General features: G+C 32.9%; 1 protein-coding gene across 1 annotated transcript; it reads right to left on the bottom strand.

Moving 5' to 3' along the window:
• Window positions 1-563: 563 nt before the first annotated feature.
• On the bottom strand, window positions 564-1,420 carry LOC127899038 (40S ribosomal protein S2-4-like). Its single transcript, XM_052431728.1, is given in 2 exon segments — window positions 564-1,234; window positions 1,236-1,420. Coding segments are annotated over 2 exon segments (633 nt in total). The 5' UTR covers window positions 1,337-1,420; the 3' UTR covers window positions 564-702.
• Between the last annotated feature and the right edge of the window lie 16,387 nt (window positions 1,421-17,807).

Below are 17,807 nucleotides of genomic sequence, written 5' to 3'. Positions count from 1 at the left end.
TACAGCACAAACATTTTATATGACAGCAGTTTGAAATTCCATAAATATCACTAAATTCTATTTTTAGTGTAAAAAATGTTTAATGTCGTTCATCAGCGAAATAAAGTTAACCTTATAGTGACGATCACCCTAAACACAATATTTTCTAAAGTAGATATAATAAAGGCTATTTGGTGCCAATAAAAGAAAAGAAAGTAGCAGAGAAAAAAACACAATAAAAGCTAAATTTTTACCTTCTTGTTTCTTCCAAGTAGCCAAAGAAATAATACCTTTTAGTTTCTTCCAAGTAGCCAAAGAAACATAGAAGCTCTTCTTCAAATCACTTATTTAAACCTAAAAGAACAATTAAAACAAAAAAAAAACTCAAGATCTAATGATAATAAGAGAGACCCGAAATCATAAAATAAGAAAAGAAACAAGAAGTTAGGATTTTGAAGGCAAATGGTGAACCTGTGCCACCGGTTTAATAGGATCAGTGCTGAGCACTTTTTGACAATTTTTTTTTAGCCAATGATAAATAAACATCCATTCAAGAAAACTCTGATTGTAAAACTTTAAAGCAAACAATTGCCCCCAAATAGCAACATACTAGTCCTGCAGCAATAAAAAACAGAAAAGTCTGTAACAAACAAAGCTATACTATAAAGTCGACCAAAATGCCTTTCATTCTAATGCTCTCCTCTCCATGTAGCCATAAGTAGCTTAAGGCTCAACTTGATCAACTTCTGTGATGACTGCCTTGCTGATGGGCTTTGCCGTCAAAAGATCTATGTACTCTTGGTATGGAGATTTCACAAAGCGAGTCTCCCTCCAGAAGTCAGGTGTAAGGAAGCCATATGTCTTCAACAAACACTCAAAGGTTGCCTTGACAAAGTTTCCAAGAGTCTTGGTCGACCCACGAGAAGATGTGAAAACATCGTCAATACCAGCAAACTGCAGCACCTTCTTTGGAACCCTAGCCGCCACAATTCCGGCACCACGTGGGGCCGGAACCATCCTCACGGTGGCACTGCCACACTTACCAGTCACCTTACACGACACGATGTGTGGCCTCCCGATCTTGTTACCCCAGTAACCCCTTTTCACCGGAATCACCGACAGCTTCACCAATATGATAGCGCCACGGATGGCAGTGGCAACCTCTTTGGAGCACTTAACGCCAAGACCCACGTGGCCGTCCGTGTCACCGACGACGACGAAGGCCTTGAACCTCGTCCTTCAATTTGTGGTCGATAAGCGTGTCGATGATTTGATACTCCTTGATTGGGAGTGAGTGGAGGTAGATTTGCTTGAGGCTCCTGATCTTGCCTTCTCTCACCAGACGGCCGAGTTTCATGACTAGGACCCACTTCTCTTCTTCCTCTCTGCGTCTAGCGCGGCGACGGTCACGTGGGCCTCCACGGTCGCCGCGGCCACCACGGCCGAATGCACCACGCTCGCCCACTTTTTGACAATTTGGATGTTAGGGATTTTTCAGATCTGGGAAGCTTAGGAGGGAACGAATACTTTGGTAGAGGGAGTTGAAAAGTTGTATTTTGGATAAGATAAGACTTGTCCATTTGTTTGGTTTTATCCACTCAAAAAACACAACTTTAAAAAAATTAAAACTAATTCGTAGCCTAGTGGTCTTTTGATTCAATGTAGAAGCTCTAGGTTTAAGAGGTCTTGGGTTTGAATTCGGACTAAAACAAAATTAAAATGATAATTTTTAATTGCTGATACCTAAGCGTCATTGATCGCTATTACTAAAGCTATTGATACTTCAGTATTAGTAATTAGTGATACATATCTATTAAACGCGGAAAATGATCTAAATATATGTATATACTGATACTTTTAAATAAAGTGTCAGAACACAAGTATCAGTAAAGACTATTTTTCTAGTAGTGCATCTTCATTTGAGCCCTAAGCTTGGCTTTCTTTGTCAAGCGGTCGTCGTTCATAGGTAGGGTTGGGTTTTGTTAACGTTCATTGAAGAATCTTTATTCTTTTTCTCATTGTATTAATTCAATTTGGTACACTCTATACATATATTATATAACATAGGAAGAAAAGAATAGGACAATAAGAGATGAAAGAATATTTTGAGAATGTGAACAATTTCCATTTCTCTTAACTTGAATATATACTATCGTTTACATTACTTTCCAGGCTTGCTATATTATTTTATTAGGAAATCACATGGACATTATGTGCACTACATTTTGTCTCCACTTGAGTATTCTTGAGTCCTAGTTGAGTCACCAAGTCACCTTAGCATGTCTGCTGAGCTTGCATGTCGTGCTTGATATGCTTTATTCTAACACCCCCACTCAAGCTCAGCATTTTTCCCATATGCTTAATTTATTTATATGGAATTCAAATAGCTCATGTCCCAATGCCTTTGTCATAATGTCTGCCACTTGCCTTTTACTCGGCACATATTTAGGCATTATTTCTCCTTTCCCTATCTTTTCCCTCACAAAGTGCACATCTATCTCAGTGTGTTTGGTTCGTCCATGGAATATAGGATTTTCAAAGAGTGCAATTGCACTCATGTTATCACACCATAATATAGGCTGTGACTCAAGCTTTATGTTGAGCTCTTTGAGAAGTGATTGCATCCAGAGGAGTTCAGAAGAAGCATTTTATAATGCTCTATATTCAACTTCAATACTAGACTTTGAGATTATCCTTTGTTTCTTAGCACTCCATGAAACATGATTTCTAGCTAGATAGATGCAGTAACCTCCTGTTGATTCTGTATCGTCTTTATCTGCACTCCAATCTGCATCAGTGAAGGCCTCAATTTTCATTTCTCTTCCGGGTGTATAAAATAAGCCATAATTGCTTATTTCTTTTAAATATTTGAGGATTCTGTTGCACCCTTGCCACTGCATTTCTCTTGGATCCTCAAGATATTGGCTTAATTTATTTACACTGAAAGAGATTCTGGCCTTGTAATTGTGGCATATTGTAGAGCACCAATGACACTTCTATGCAGGGTTTTATCCTCAAACGGTCTTCCACCTTCTTTGATTTCTAGGTTTACCCTATACTTCACTGTTGTACTAATTGGAGTAGGACTTCCTTTGCAGTATTTCATGCATGTTTTCTTCAATAAATCTTGAATGTACTTGGTTTGAGTTAGATGCATTCCTGACTCATCTCTCTTCACCTTAATTCCCAAAAAGTAACCTAATGGGCCTAGTTCTTTCGGAGCAAATTTGTTTACCAGCAAATCAATGACCTTTTGTATATTCTTGATTTGACTTCCTGTTGTTAGAATGTTATCAACATATACTAAAACCAATAATTGGTTCTCCCCTCTATTTTGATAGAAGAGTAATGTGTTTGAGATTGCATTCTTAAACCCCCACTCAATTAAAGCTCTTTTTAGCTTTTCATACCAAGCTCTTGGTGTATGCTTTAACCCATAGAGTGCTTTCTTTAACTTACATACTGCCTTCAAATGCTTTGGATAAACGAACCCTTTCGGCTGTTCCATAAACACTTCTTTATTTAATTCACCATTCAAAAATGCATTGTTTACATCCACTTGTTTTATTTCCCGTCCTTTTGCTACAGTTATACTTAACATCATTTTTACTGTTGCACTCTTTGCTATTGGGCTAAAAGTCTCTGTATAATCAACACCTACAGTTTGGTGATACCCTTTAGCCACTAGCCTTACCTTGTATCTTGACACAGTTTCGTCTGGATTATACTTGATCTTGTACACCCACTTATTTCCCACAATCTTCATGTTCTCCTCTGGTTCGACTAACTCCCAAGGATTGCGGAGCTGCAAAGCAGTGAATTCTTCTTTCATCTCATTCCTCCAGTCCTTATTTTCCAAGGCATTTGTAGTGTTGTATGGAATAGCTACGGCCAACGGGCCGTGCCGGCAACAGTCGACCCACAAGGGCCCGTGGGCCGACTGTGCCCACTTGAGCCAAGCACGGCTCATGGCATGAGCGGGCTCGTGCCGTGCCCAAAAAAAGCCCACTAACCTTTTTTTTCCACATATCCAGTGTGCCTAAAAAAGCCCACGTGCCTGATGTGCTTTATTCAAGCCCACGTGCTTGGCGTGATTTTTTAAGCCCACCACCACCACCATCACCACCACCACCACCATCATCATCATCATCATCATAATAATAATAATAATAATAATAATAATTCATAATCATAATCATATTAATTTTTATTAAGAGAGCAATTAACATTTTATTATTAGTTTATCACAATTTCACAACTATATATTTTATTTCACAATAACCAATCATAACACAACAATACATAAATTTAATTCCATAGATTATAATAATAATTAATTAAAATTAAAAATACAATCCTCAAATAACAATTACAATAAGTCATAACTACGAAATATCAATATAACAAATTAGAGGTCACAACTTACAAGTTACAACTACGAAATGCGAACTACGACCAATTGACGAATAACAAGCACGGAATAACATTTATTAATCACAACCATGGATACGGGAAATGAGCAATGTTAATTCTGTCTTGGCTAAGGTAGGGAGCTAAACAATTTGACACATACCGACGTAAACCCAAGGTGCCATGGCTGTCTGAATAAAGAACTTCTCGATGACAATAGTTGCACCTCAAGATCATCCGTTTGTAAGGATGATGCAAACTATTATCTATTATTTCCTCCCTCATTGTAGTAAAATTTTGAAAAAGCTCATTTAAAGAACGGCTTCTGGACTGATTTAGCCTAGCGTTTTGTTAAGGCCCAAGTACATCAACACCATATTCTTGAGGGTGTTGAGGTTCTTTTGCATTCATATTATTTTGCTACGGATTCATGATGATTTTGGTTTTTAAAATATTGGAAAGTTTGAGAGGAAAAAGAAGAAGAATAAGAATTGTGAAGCATAATAGCAAATTGGCGTGTATATGTAATATTAGATGGTAATAAAAAGACAAAAATTAATTTTATTTACTTTGTCGGTGGGAGTAAGAAGAGTAAGTAAAAAAAATTTAGTGAAATATTAATATTTGTGAATGAATGAATGAATCTTGAGATCTTAATTTTTGTGGAGCCGTGAGGCAAGTGCTTGGTTGGCAGGTAGGAAAAAGATATTAAATTATTTAAAAAATAAATGAAAATATTAAAACAAATGAAGATCATTTCCAAAAGGACCAAACCCAACGAAAAAAAATCGCATTGTTGCCTTGTTGAGTTGTTGGCACTTGGCACAAACCCAAAATGAAAAAATATCATACAACTATACAAGCTGATAAAAAATGTTGACCTACAATTGGACATGTCACAATACTCTCATACACACATGTTGAATGTTGACTATAAGTGTCTGTAGATTGTAATCTACAGACTACACATAAACTCACGAGTCACGAGCACAAATGCACAATGATCCCAATTTTTTATTATTTAAACATCATTGTCGGTAACTTTCACAATTTTTCAAATTTTTAATTGATTGCACTGCACATAATTTTAAATTTTTACAGTCACAAGACTCAAAACAATAAAATTGACATGACTACTCGATTTTATAGCTCGCTTGCAACTTTCACAATTTTCAAATCCTGAAACCTGAATTGATTGCACTACAATCTGTACGTTTGCATAGAATGACAAAATTTTCAAATTTCACAAGTGTAACAGTAAAATTGATATGAGTATAGTAGTATACTATATGGCTACTCAATTCAGCATGTGCACGGTGCACCTAGAAATTAATTTTTTCTAATTATTAAATAACCAAAAAATTCTAAATTAATTTTATTACTCACTTAGTGGACAAAAAAATTTTGAATTAACAGTAGAATTGATAAGACTACTCAATTTTATAGCATGGGTAGTTGGGCACCGATTAGCAATTAACATTTTCTGATTTTTAACAACAAAAAAATTCTAAATTAATTTATTACTCACCCAACGAACAAAAAAATTCTGAATTCAATTGAATTAACAGTAAAATTGATATGACTAGTTGATTAGTCAATTCTACAGCATGGGCACTCGGAAATTAACTATTTCTGATTTCTAATAACAAAAAAAATCAAAATTAATTTTATTACTCACTGAACGCCCAACGGACAAATAAATGATTAAATGCAACGGTTTAATTTGTTGCAGCCTTGCAGGAAGCTTTGCGTGTTTGCCATTAATATTTTTACTTTTTTATTCTATTTAAACGATTAAATTATTTTCGAACTTATCTCACTTCTCAATCTCTTTCTCCTCGTTACCTCTTGTGTCTCGCTCTCATCTAGTCATCTCTACTCTCTGCTCTGCCCAATTTCACGAAGTTGTGCTACAATTCCAGCAACTTCCCTTTGTTACTGAAATCTCAAACAAAAGCAAAACATCATTCAGCACCATTTAACATACGAATCTCCATTCTCTTATTCAATAAATTATTTTCGAACTTATCTCACTTCTCAATCTCTATCTCCTCAATACCTCTCGTGTCTTATTTAGTCATCTCTACTCTCTGCTCTGCCCAATCTCCTTGAAACTTTGCTATAATTCCAGCAACAATTCCAGCAACTTCCCTTTGTTATTGAAATCTCAAACAAAAGCGAAACATCATTCCACACCATTTAACACACGAATCTCCATTCTCTTGCTCAATAATTTTTTTCTTTTTTTCACCCGCACAAATACATTCCAGCCGCCTTTATTTACCAAAATGCTAATTATATAAAATGTCTTACTCTCATTTCGAGTTAGACGAGAATTTTAATTTGGTTGAAAAGGAGGAGGAAGTTGCAAGTGAAGAAATTGATGCACCAGAATTTGATCCAAGTAATATATTTATTGTCCCACCTGAACGATCGCTTCCTACTTCTCAAGCAAGTCAAAGTGGTTCTACTTCTTCGACTGCTGGTCCTACTACTACCTCCAAACGACAAAGAACATCGATTGCTTAGTCATGTTTTACTTTGGAAAAAGCCAAAACAAAAAAGGTGAAATTGTGGATCAAGCAGTGTGCAAATATTGTCAATCTGCTTTAAGTGCCAAAAGTAATGGTGGAACTGGACATCTTAGATGACATATGGAAACTTGTCAAACAAAACACGTGCCACAAGACCCAACACAAACCCAACTCTCACAATATGGTTTTAGACCTTCTGGTATAACATCATTTAGATATTCACAACAGAACATGCGAGAAGGATTGGCTCGGTATATTGCTATAGCAGAACAACCTTTAACATTTTCAGAAGATGAATGTCTAATAAATTTTCTGCAAAGGTATGTTTAGCCTCAACTTAAGAAAGTGCCTAGAAATACATTAAAACGTGATTTAACTAAAATTTTTCATAACATGAAAAAACTTTTAATTAATACTTTTATCAATTTTAAGGGTGTCATTTCAATTTCTCCTGATTGTTGGACTGGTAGTAATATGGTTGGTTATTTTTGTGTGACTTCGCAGTCTATACATGAGATTAATGGTAAATGGAGGTTGGAAAAAAAATTGCTTGCATTTCGTGAATTAGAATATCCTCACACTGGTTCAGTAATTTATGCAGCTATAATGTATGTTTTAAGAAAATATGAAATTACTGATAAATTGTTTAGCATATCATTTGATAATGCATTTGCCAATACAATTGTAATTGATATGTTCTTACGAAATATTTCTACTCTCACACCTGCACATGGTTCAAAATTTTTTCATGTGAGATGTGTATGTTATATTATTAATTTAATTGTTCAAGCTGGTATGACTCATATAAATCATTACTTAGAAAAAATTAGAGCAACCATTTTATATATTAGAGCACCTTCAAAACGTCAACAATTTTTGTCTATGTTGAAAAGTTTTGGATTGAAAAAGAGAAAATTCAACATTGACATGAAAGTTCGTTGGAATTCTACGTATTTGATGTTGCTCTCTTGCCAAAACTATTCTGAAGCAATTTTTAGTTTTTACAATGAGAGAATGGATTATGAAGATTATTGATAACTCTATGAAATGAGAGTTATTATGGCAATTCTAGACTAAAATCAAGATCACTTAGAGAGTAAATGATGTGTTTTTATTGCATTTTTGTTACATTTTGCATAAACATTCATTTTAGTTTAGTCTTAATAAGTTTTGTTTGATTTAAAGTAATTCGTGCTCAAATTGTGTGCATAATTGTAGGTTTGCAGAAGCTTATAATTCATGGAAAGAATGCTGATGCAATAGGCTGGCAAAAAGGAGAAAGAACATGCTATAAAAGAATTGAAACAAATCTGGAACAATGCAGTTCCTGTAGCCGTTGCTGTAGCAATCCTGGAACAATGACAGAGAAAATTTCGTGCGGGATACTTGCAGAATTGCGATCTGCAGTTTCCTAATCTGACTTATGCGCGCCTTAGACTTCCGTTTACCCTAATTTTCAACTATAAAAGAAGCACACATCGTAAGGATTAGAGAGAGCCATCACCCAAGGAGAAAAACACAAAAAAATAAAAGAAAAACAAGATTCAAGAGAGAGATTGAAGGCTACACAAGAGGAAAAATTGCAGAGATCAATTAGGAGCTCAATCCTTCTTATCATTCTCTTATTTTCGTGTTTTCTATTTATCCATGGGGATGTGTTTCATGGCTGAAACTTTGTTCTTTATTTTTCTTTTGCAAATCATGAACTAAATTTATTTGTAGTTGAGTGATAAACATTCTTGATGGTTTATTGACTGAATATATGTGTTGCTGAATGTTTGCTGTAGCAGTTTGTTTTGATAGTATTTATTTTTATTCATTATTTCGGTTGATCACCCATTTAATGATACAAGTTAGGAGAGAGTCGCAAAAGTGCCTATCTTAGTGGAACATATCATAACAATACTTGATCTTAAATTGAGTTTTTCGGATTGAGTTTTACTTGAGTCACAAAATGGTCATGCTTGATTTAAGATTAGTGATGAACTAGACATAAGGATTCACCTTTTAGGGTAAATAGAACCTAAGCGTGTAATGTTATATCTTATGTTGGCATAGCTACTGATCACTGTTAGGTTGCATATAGATATAAGATATCCAACATGCGACGGCTAAGGATACATAAGGATTCTGCCCAGTGTTGTAGTAAATACTGCAGCAACCAAGCCAACCATTAGAAAATAGTCAAGACCATTAGGAGAGTTTATTCACTCAACTACTATATATTCCCATTACTTTTATCCTTGAACTTGACGTGATAGTTTATTTTGTTGCATTTTATTTATTGCCTTTTTATTTTAATTAGTACATTAGTTTCATTAATTGTTAATTTTATATTAGCATAAAATCTGCACTGTTAAGATTGTTGTAGCAAATCTGATAACATCAATCCATGTGGAGACGATCTTGAATACTCATCACTTTATTACTTGTTGTGTACACTTGCACATTGACACCAATAAAATTAGTATTTATACACCAACAATTATCATATCACTGATTATGATTGGAATATTGCATTTAAATTTATGGATTTTTTAAAGGTATTTTATTATGCTACTCTTGCATGTTCTACTGTTTATGAGCCTACTTCATGTAGAGTGTTCATGCACTTATATAATATGAGTTATACTTTTAAGAATTTTAGAGAGAATATTATGTTTAAAAATATTTGTGATGTCATGGAGGAAAATTCTAAAAATATTGAAAAGATATTCCCCACCTATTTATTTTTGCAGCAGTGTTGGATCCTACAATCAAGGAAGTTGGTGCAAAACTTTTAGTTGAGGGTATTAGTGAAAATTTGCAAACTAGGCTTGATACAAATTTTGATACAATTATGTCCTCTATACATGAACTTTTTTATTTTTATCAAAATAAATTCGGATCAAGAAATACATATTCTAATGTTCAACAAGCACCGACTTCTCATAAAAATCCAGCTCACCTTTTGTTACTCAAAGCTAAGGGTGTTGCCTCTAGTATTGATACTAATCATAATGAATTGCAAAGATATTGTTCTGCCAATCTTGAAGATTTAGCAACTCCTTCACAATTGCAAAATTTTGATATTTTAGAATTTTGGATATGTAAGACATATTTTTTCCCTATATTATCCATTATGGCACGTGATCTACTAACCCCTTCAGCTTTAACTGTAGCACCAAAATCAGCTTTTAGTACAGATGGCAGAATTCTAGATGAACGTTGGTCAAAATTGTCATCAGAGACATTAGACTCTTTGTTGTGTTTAAAAGATTAGGAAGATGCTGAACGTCGAGTGCAACAAGATTGGAAAAATGCTTTAATTAAACAAATTGAGAGTTTGGATGTTGATCAAGATGAAGTGGATCTAGATTATGCAGAGTACTGAACATTGAAGTCATTTCCAAACACTAGAGACCTTTTTTTCTTGTAACTTTTTGGAACAAGTTTTATTAGTGAAAATGTTGTAAATTTGCAAATGATATATGGTTCAGTAGGTGCCAACCTAGTTGGGATGTACTGTTAACTGTAGTGATGCAAATTACACCTAATTTTATTTGAACTACTAATATTATAATTGTACTTGAACTCCATTTAATGAAAATGTAATTTTTAATTTATCATAAAAATATTTCGTTCATAATTTTTTTTGTGTATAAATATGAAAAATATTTCATTCACAAATGAAACATATCTTTATTAAATATTAACTAAGTTATGATTTAATATTAATATGAAAAATATTTCATATGAAAAATATTTTATTATTAATGTTGTAAAAAATTTTTTTATTTATCATTTATAAGTTTATGATATTTATAATTTTATTTATTAAAATCCTTATATTTATTTATTCATTTAATAAATTATAAACATAAAAAATTAAATAAATAAATATCATAAATAACATTATTCATTTAATAAATATCATAAATAAAATTATGATATTTATAATTTTATTTATTAAAATCATGATATTTACTTATTCATTTAATAAATTATAAACATAAAAAAATTAGAATATTTATTTAAACTAAGATTTAAATTAATTTTTAAAAGTCTATGCTAAAAAATATATAAAAGCATTTAATTTCAAGACATTTTACTTTAATTTCATAACATTTTATATTTACTTTTTATTAAAAAAATTTAGTTAGATATATTTTGGGCCACGTGCTATTGATGGCCTATGGGCCGCATGCTAACCCACTAATGAACCGTACTTATTACGTGCTTTTTCGCGTGCCGTGCTTTGACTCATCTCTAATCGTATCGTGCTTTTAAGGCTCGCGTGCTTAAAATTTTAGGCCTGGCACGGCCCACGTGCGTGCCGTGTCGTGCCCCGTGTCCCACCGAAACGTGCTCGTGCCGTGTCATGCCCGTGCCATGCCACTTGCTGACCTACCCATTGGCCATCTCTAGTATAAAATGAGTTCAACATATTTTCGTTCTCTCTTGGCCAGATAGATCTTAGGCTTGTAGATTCGTGCCTTTGATCTTGTTATCATTGGTTGGCCTTTTGGTTGGTCTGATGGCAATTCATGGTTTTCTAATGGGATATTTGGTTCAATTTCTTTAGATTTTTCATTTGTGGTTTCAAAATTAGGTTGAGTATTTTCAGTTTGTTGGAAAGAATGAGAATGTGACTGGTTTTCAACATGGTTAGGTGGACTGTCATTTGTATCGTGAGTTTGATTAGTGTTCTGCTCTGAGATGAGAGGAGAATCTCTATGAGCTGAAAAATGAAAATCCGATGACACACATGGCACAAAAAGAAGTTGCATGTAAAAAGTTTTTGTGTGTTGATTTTGAGATTGATTTGGTGATTTAAACAAAGGATCACAAATGAAAGGAAAGTCATTTTCATAAAAAAAAAAAAACTACATTCCTTACTATGTATATCCTTCCCAAATTGTGTAGATATCTACAACCTTTGTGACTCATGCTATAACCTATGAAAATACACTTTGATGACCTATATTAAAGCTTGTGATTATTATAAGGTCTCAAGTGAGGATAACGTGTACATCCAAATGTTTTAAGGAGACTATAATCTGATTCATTTTGATAGAGTTTGGCATAAAGAGATTTATGGTTGAACACATATGTTGGAAGTCTATTTAGAAGATACACAACTGTCTCACATGCTTCCCACTAGAATTTTAATGGTAATTTAGATTGAGCTAGAAGTGTGAGTGATGTTTCTATGATATGTCTGTGCTTCCTTTCAACTTTACCATTTTGACATGATGTGTAAGGACATGGATGCCTAAACATTATTCCTTGTGACTCTAAATATCCCTTTAGTGGTCTGAATTCACTTCCCCAGTCACTTTAGACAGATTTGATCTTGTTACCTATGAACTTCTCAACAAAGTTCTTAAATTTGATGAAAACATTTGTAGTTTGTGCTTTGTCTGTTAAGTGAAAATTCCATGTTTATCTAGTGTTATCATCCACTACACTCATGTAGTATTTACATCCGTTATTAGAGCTCATAGGTATGGGTTCCCATAGGTCTGTATGTACCAATTCAAGTGGTTTGGCTGTTTTGTTAGGTGTAGATGAATGATGCAGTTTGTGGCTTTTTTCATGCATGCAAGTTGAGCAAAAGAACATTGAACACTCTTTATTCATTCCTTTGAATTGATTACAACTAGACATTACTTTTATCAAGACTTGCTTGTTTGGGTGACCAAGTCTCCTATGCATAATGTCTATTTGTTTTACATTCTCAGGAACATTTTCTGACTTAACATTGGAATGAAACACCACGGGTTTTGACTCAAATCTGACAAACTCCATTGAACTTGAACTAACAAGATCACACAGTTGTTAGCCTAAAGGGCTACACATAATTTAATGTTGATGATAACAAACATATGTCTTAAGTGATTTGAAAAATATTATATTTCACATTTTAGTAGTTCTTAAGAATAATATTTATCATGAAGTGAATCACGTGTAATCAAGTTCAAGACACCCAGCGGCTAACGGCGCGATCAAGAATAAATTTTAGAACTCAAAGGACTCATTATTGCGACAATTCTTGTAAAGTCGGTATGATTTAATATATGTATGGTTTAGCATTTGAGAATTTTTAGATTTTGCTTAATAAATCATCATTTTTCATAAACCAAAGATTTAACAATTATGAGTAAAGTATTTTAGGCAATTAGTTGTTTTTCAAGATGTCGACTAAAATGAAAAAGTTTTGTAATCTTTGATTTTAATAAGTATTGTTTTGAGTTCTGGATTTGGATCTATTTACAAACATTTGAAACATCTAAGGTCATATTATAATTTTTAAAAGTTTTAGGGCTAAAATATAAATATTAAAAATAAACAAAGAGTTAGCAGCTAATCGCCTGAGAAAAATTTCATATTTTCAAATTTTGGACTAAATTGAAAAGATTTTGAGAACTTTGAAATTTATAAGTATTGTGTTAAATTTTGAAAGGATTTCTTTGAACAATATCATTATGTTTTGGGTCATATCATAATTTTTAAAAGTTTTGGGAATGACAAGCATTATTTAGAAATTCTAAAATTGGACATGTTTGCAAAGGTCTATAACGTTTTGGGTCATAGTATAATTATAAAAAGTTTTAAGCAAACATGCAATTTTATGAACAGTAGTACTGTAGCAAAATTCAAATTTTATTGGTAACTTCACTATTCTGAACTATTCTGAAGCGGAGAGTCGGCTAATTAGGCGACTAGCTGCTTGCTCGCTAGAATTTGCCTCTAACGGCTAGTTTTTGGCATAAATCTATGTAAATTCAAATCCAACTTCAATTTTAAGACTTTTGCAAGCATAACATAAGTGTAAACAACATATTTTGAGCTTCCATTTCATAAATTATCATAAATTAAATCTTCATTCAACTATTATTTGCATATCCACTCTAAAAGAGAGTTTTTGCTGTAATATTTATTTTCTCATCAAATTTGTGAGTGAATAAGTGTGAAAAACACTTGGGTCAAGAGATTGGAAGATAATCTCTTGATTGTAAAGGTTTATTGACACATTGGAAATCAATTGTAAAGAACTTAAAGATAGGTTTGGATAGTGAATCCTCTAGTTTGGTTGGCTTAGAGGCGTGGACGTAGGCGGGGATTGCCGAACCGCGTAAAAATCATTGTATTTGATCTCTCTTCTCTTACCCTTTTATTATTGTACTTTATTAAATTTATTGTTTTTTTATTTCATTAAGGCAATAAATTGAATTGTTGTGTGGTTTGTTTAGCTTAAGTTTTAAAAACCTAATTCACCCCCTCTTGGGTTGCGTAACTAGCATTTTATTTGGTATTAGAGTTTGATTCTCTTATTAGGACTTAACCGTCTAGAGTAAAAAATTCATGGCAACCCAAAATGACTCAACCTTTGGGGAATGACAGCCTATAACTAGACCACCGTTCTTTGATGGTAATGACTACCCATATTGGAAAACTACAATGAGAATTTATTTAAAAGCTTTAAATTATTAAATTTGGGAAGTTGTTTGTGATGGTTCATTCATGCCTATGATTAAAAATGAAGTAGAAGATAGTATTCTAAAACCTTCAAGTCAATGGAGTGAGTTAGAAAATAAAAAGATATCTTTAAACGCTAAGGCAATGAATACTTTGTTTTGTGCTCTTGATAAGAAAACATTTTATAGAGTGTCTAGTTGTGAGAGTACTCAAGAAATTTGGAACAAACTTGAAGTTGTTTATGAATGTACAAATCAAGTGAAAGAGTCTAAAATTAGTAGATACATTCGACAATATGAATTGTTCTAAATGGAACAAAATGTATACTAGATTTATGGACATAGTGAATACTCTAGGAGCCCTATGAAAGACATTCTCGAATAACGAGAAAGTTAAGAAAATTATTAGGTCACTATTGAAGGAATGGAGACCTAAAAGAACTGCCATTGAGAAAGCCAAAGATTTAAATACCTTACCTATTGATGATTTGATTAGCTATCTTATTTCTTATGAGGAACACTTGGCAGTAGAAAAAGGTGATGAGGAGAAGAAGAAAAGCATTGCTCTCAAATCCTCAAAACATGAGAGTGATGGGGAAAGTGAGCTGGATGATAAGGAGATGGTTATACTAGCGAGGAGGTTTAGAAAAATTTTCAAGAAAACTAATGAGCCACGAAAATTGAGAAACCTCAAGAACCAAAAGGAGAAGAAGGAAGTAATCATATGCCATGAATGCAAGAAACTTGGCCATATAAGATCGGAGTGCCCACTTCTCAATAAACTTAAAAGAAATCCATGGTGGCCACTTGGGATGATAACGATGAAGAATCAAGTGAGGAAAAAGATTCGCAAGAAGTGTCAAACCTAACACTTATGGCAATATGGGTGATGAACTTGATGAGGTAAATAATCTTTCTACTTATGATGAGTTGTATGATGCCTTTAAAGAATTGCATGATGATTGGATAAGAATGGGTAAAAAGAATGCATCCCTAAAAAAGAAAATGCTAGAAATTTCAAATGAAAATGATGCTTTACAAAAATGCAATGACTCATTAAGTGAAAAGATTAAAGGATTTGAGTTAGATAATAAAATGTTGCATGATAAAATTGCATCTTTTAAAGGTAAACAAAGTATTTCATATGAGTATGAAAAATCACATGTTGATGAATTGATGAAAGAAAATAAAGTGCTTAAAAAAAAGTAATTAGCTTAATGAAATTATGCTAAAATTTACAAGTGGTCAAAAGAACTTAGAAAAACTATTGAGCACTCAAACATGTGTGTTTCATAAAGGAGGACTTGGGTATAAGCCTAACTTGAAACAAAAATATTATGAGAATTATTTTGTTAAAGCTACCTCTACAAGTAATCACAAGATTGTTTGTCATTATTGCAATGGAAATGGTCACATGAGTTATAGATGCCATGTTAAAATAAATGCATACTATGGAATCAAATGTATTTGGGTTCCAAAAGGAACCATCGCTAACGCTCAAGGACCCAAGAAGTTCTGAGTACCTAAAACTTAGAAACTTTTTCTGCAGTGATCAAACAAAAGGAAAAATAAATGGTATTTGGATAAAGGATGCTCAAGACACATGACAGGGAATTATTCTTGATTTTCAAGTTTTACCAAGATTGAGAATGGTGGAAATGTATCCTTTGGAGATAATTCAAAAGGAAAGATCATTGGTATTGGCAATGTCAGTACTGTACCCTCTACTTTTATTGAAAATGTGTGTTTGGTTGAAAACTTAAAACACAACTTGCTTAGCATTAGTCAATTGTGTGATAAAGGATATAGAGTTATCTTTGATAAATTGAAATGTATTATTGAGAATGCATGTGATGGCAAGATTTTATTTGTAGGAAATAGATTTGTCAATGTTTTCATCATTGATATAGATTGCGCATCCACTAATTATAAATGTTTCTCCTCATTATATGATGATGGTTGGTTATGGCATAGAAGACTAGGTCATGCAAGCATGAATTTGATTTCAAAATTTTCGAAAAATAATTTGGTTAAAGGTCTTCCAAAAATCGGTTTTTAAAAAAATAAGATTTGTGAAGCTTGCCAATTTAGAAAACAAATCAAAACTTTTTTCAGAAACAATAATCATATTTCTACTTCAAAACCACTTCAACTTCAAAACCACTTCAACTTCTTCACATAGATTTATCTGGACCTTCTAGATATGCTAGTTTAAGTGGCAAGTATTATGCATTTGTGATTGTAGATGCTTATTCTAGATACACATGGGTATTATTCTTAGCTAATAATGATAATGCCTTTTATGCATTTAGAGTTTTCTGTAAAAATGTTCAAAATGAAAAGGGATATGCTATTTCTTGTATTAGAAGTGATCATGGTGGAGAATTTAAAATTCATGCATTTGAAAATTTTTGTAATGATTTTGGCATTAAGTATCAATTTTCATTACCTAGGACTCCACAACAAAATGGAGTTATTGAGAAAAAGAATAAGTCTATTCAAGAAATGGCTAGGACCATGTTAAATAAAAAGCATTACCAAAATATTTTTGGGCCAAAGTAGTCAACACCGCTTGTTATGTTTTAAATCGTGTGTTGATTAAACCTTATCTCAATAAAGCTCCCTGTGAACTTTGGAAATATAGAAAACCCAACATTGGTTATTTCAAAGTTTTTGGATGCAAATGTTTTATTTTAAATAAAAAAGATAATCTTGGTAAATTTGATCCAAAATTTGATGTTCATATTTTTCTTAGTTATTCAAACACAAGCAAAGCTTATAGAGTGTATAATAAAATAACTTTGGTTGTGGAAGAATCAATGCATGTTACGTTTGATAAATCTAACTCTTCCTCTACGGAGAAAGTTTGTTGTTGATGATGATGTAGATGAAAAGCTACAAGAAAATTCATCAAAGGATAGCCGAAAGGATGCACACCCTGAAAATCAAGAGGAGCAACATGAAGAAACAAATGCAGAGCAAAATAAAGGTACTTCTCAAACATTCCCCAATGAGTGGAGGTATGTTTCCACTCACCCTAAAGACTTAATTTTAGGAGATCCTTCACGAGGTGTAGCCACTAGATCATCACTTAAGAATACATGTGAGCATGATGTATTTATATCTCAAATTGAACCAAAATCATTCACAGATGTGGAAAATGATGAATCTTGGATTATGACAATGCAAGCGGAATTTGAAATACTATCTAAGGAACCGAAAAGGGGGGTGAATTGGGTTTCTAAAAATTATATAATGCTTGAACAAAAATTAATGCAAATCTTAAAAATGTGTTATTAACTTATTTCCTACATTTTAACTTATTTATTTACAAATAATGCCACATTTATAAGTTTTAGTAATCTTTAAATTAATAAAATATCAATATGTTTTCCTGATTTGTAGATTTACAGAAGTAAATCAA

Source organism: Citrus sinensis, chromosome 8 (genome assembly GCF_022201045.2).
Source record: "Citrus sinensis cultivar Valencia sweet orange chromosome 8, DVS_A1.0, whole genome shotgun sequence".
NCBI lineage: Eukaryota > Viridiplantae > Streptophyta > Magnoliopsida > Sapindales > Rutaceae > Citrus > Citrus sinensis.
The sequence above is the reverse complement of the archived record's forward strand: the minus strand, read 5'-3'. Positions and strand labels throughout refer to the sequence as shown.